Source organism: Empidonax traillii, unplaced genomic scaffold (assembly GCF_003031625.1).
Source record: "Empidonax traillii isolate 1590-97213 ecotype Southwest subspecies unplaced genomic scaffold, ASM303162v1 scaffold319:size813200, whole genome shotgun sequence".
Taxonomy (NCBI): domain Eukaryota; kingdom Metazoa; phylum Chordata; class Aves; order Passeriformes; family Tyrannidae; genus Empidonax; species Empidonax traillii.
Window position 1 is genome coordinate 3,110 of NW_020955512.1, and position 1,164 is coordinate 4,273.

The 1,164-nt window shown below is 71.6% G+C and overlaps 1 protein-coding gene across 1 annotated transcript in view; it reads left to right on the forward strand.

The window, feature by feature from the left end:
* The first annotated feature begins 562 nt into the window (after positions 1 to 562).
* The window catches only part of NCEH1 (neutral cholesterol ester hydrolase 1), an 18,170-nt gene continuing 17,568 nt past the window's right edge, over positions 563 to 1,164 (forward strand). The window contains exon 1 of the mRNA XM_027891305.1: positions 563 to 722. Coding sequence (XP_027747106.1) covers positions 585 to 722 — 138 coding nt within the window. The 5' untranslated portion in view covers positions 563 to 584. The remainder of the gene's footprint in view (positions 723 to 1,164) is intronic.

Below are 1,164 nucleotides of genomic sequence, written 5' to 3' on the forward strand. Positions count from 1 at the left end.
TCTCCAGGCTGAACAACCCCAGCTCCCTCAGCCTCTCCTCACAAGACTTGGGTTCAAGTCCCTTGACCAGTCTCGTTGCCCTTCATTGGACATGCTCCAGCACCTCAATATCCTTCCTGAAATGAGGGGCCCAGAACTGGACACAGTACTGGAGGTGCTGCGTCCAGTTATGGGACGCTCAATTCAGGAAGGATATTGAGGTGCTGGAGCGTATGCGAGGTGTCAGGAGCGGGTGCGGGGTGTCAGGAGCCAGCACTGCAGATGCGGACGCCTCCGCTGTCCGAGCATGCGGTGGAGCAGCCCCACGAGCCCACACCTCGTGTATCCGCACATCCCCTTCCCGCGGGGGATCCCCGCCCGCAGCGGAGCCGCCCCGGGCAGCGCGGCGGACCCTGCGGGGCGGCGGCGCGGGCGGGCCCGGGCGGGGCGGCGCTGGGAGGGCGGCGGGGCTCGGCCCGGGCCGGGCACTCGGCCCGCGGGCCGGGAGGAAGCGCCGGCACTTCCTCCGGGGGAGGCCGGGCCGGGGGCGGTGCGCGCCCCGCGGGAGCCGCGGCGAGGCGGCCGCACACGGCGCGGCGGGGGCGATGCGGGCCGCCTGGGTGCTGCTGCCGGCGCTGGCCGCGTTCACCGCTTACTACGTGTACCTGCCGCTGCCCAGCGCCGTGGCCGACCCCTGGAAGCTGATGATGCTGGATGCCACCTTCCGGGCGGCGCAGCAGATGGTAAGGCGGTCCCGGCACCCGCGGCTTTGGAGGGGCGGGCGGACACCTCCTCATCACGGGGGAATCGCGGCCGCGGTGGCGGTGCCCGCCCGGGGCATCCGCGCACCGGGAGCGGCCCCGCACCCGCACAGCCCTGCCGGCCGTGCCCTGTGTGGCTGGAGCCGAGTCCCCGGCATCGCTGACATCGCTGGGGCCGGTCCCGCTGCACCGGGCGGTGCCGCATCCAGGAGGAGAAGCGGGCTCGGGTCCCGCTGTGCCGCCCGGGCTGCCGCGGCGAGACCGGGCTGATCAGCCCCGGGTGTCGCCCCGTCCGTCCGAGCACTGACGGTGCCAGCGCTGCCCCCGGGGCTCCCGGAACAGGCTCGCCAGGGCTCAGTCTGGTGCCCAACTTGCCGGCTCTTGGTCAGAAAAAAAAAAAAAAAAATTGGTGGGATTTAATCTG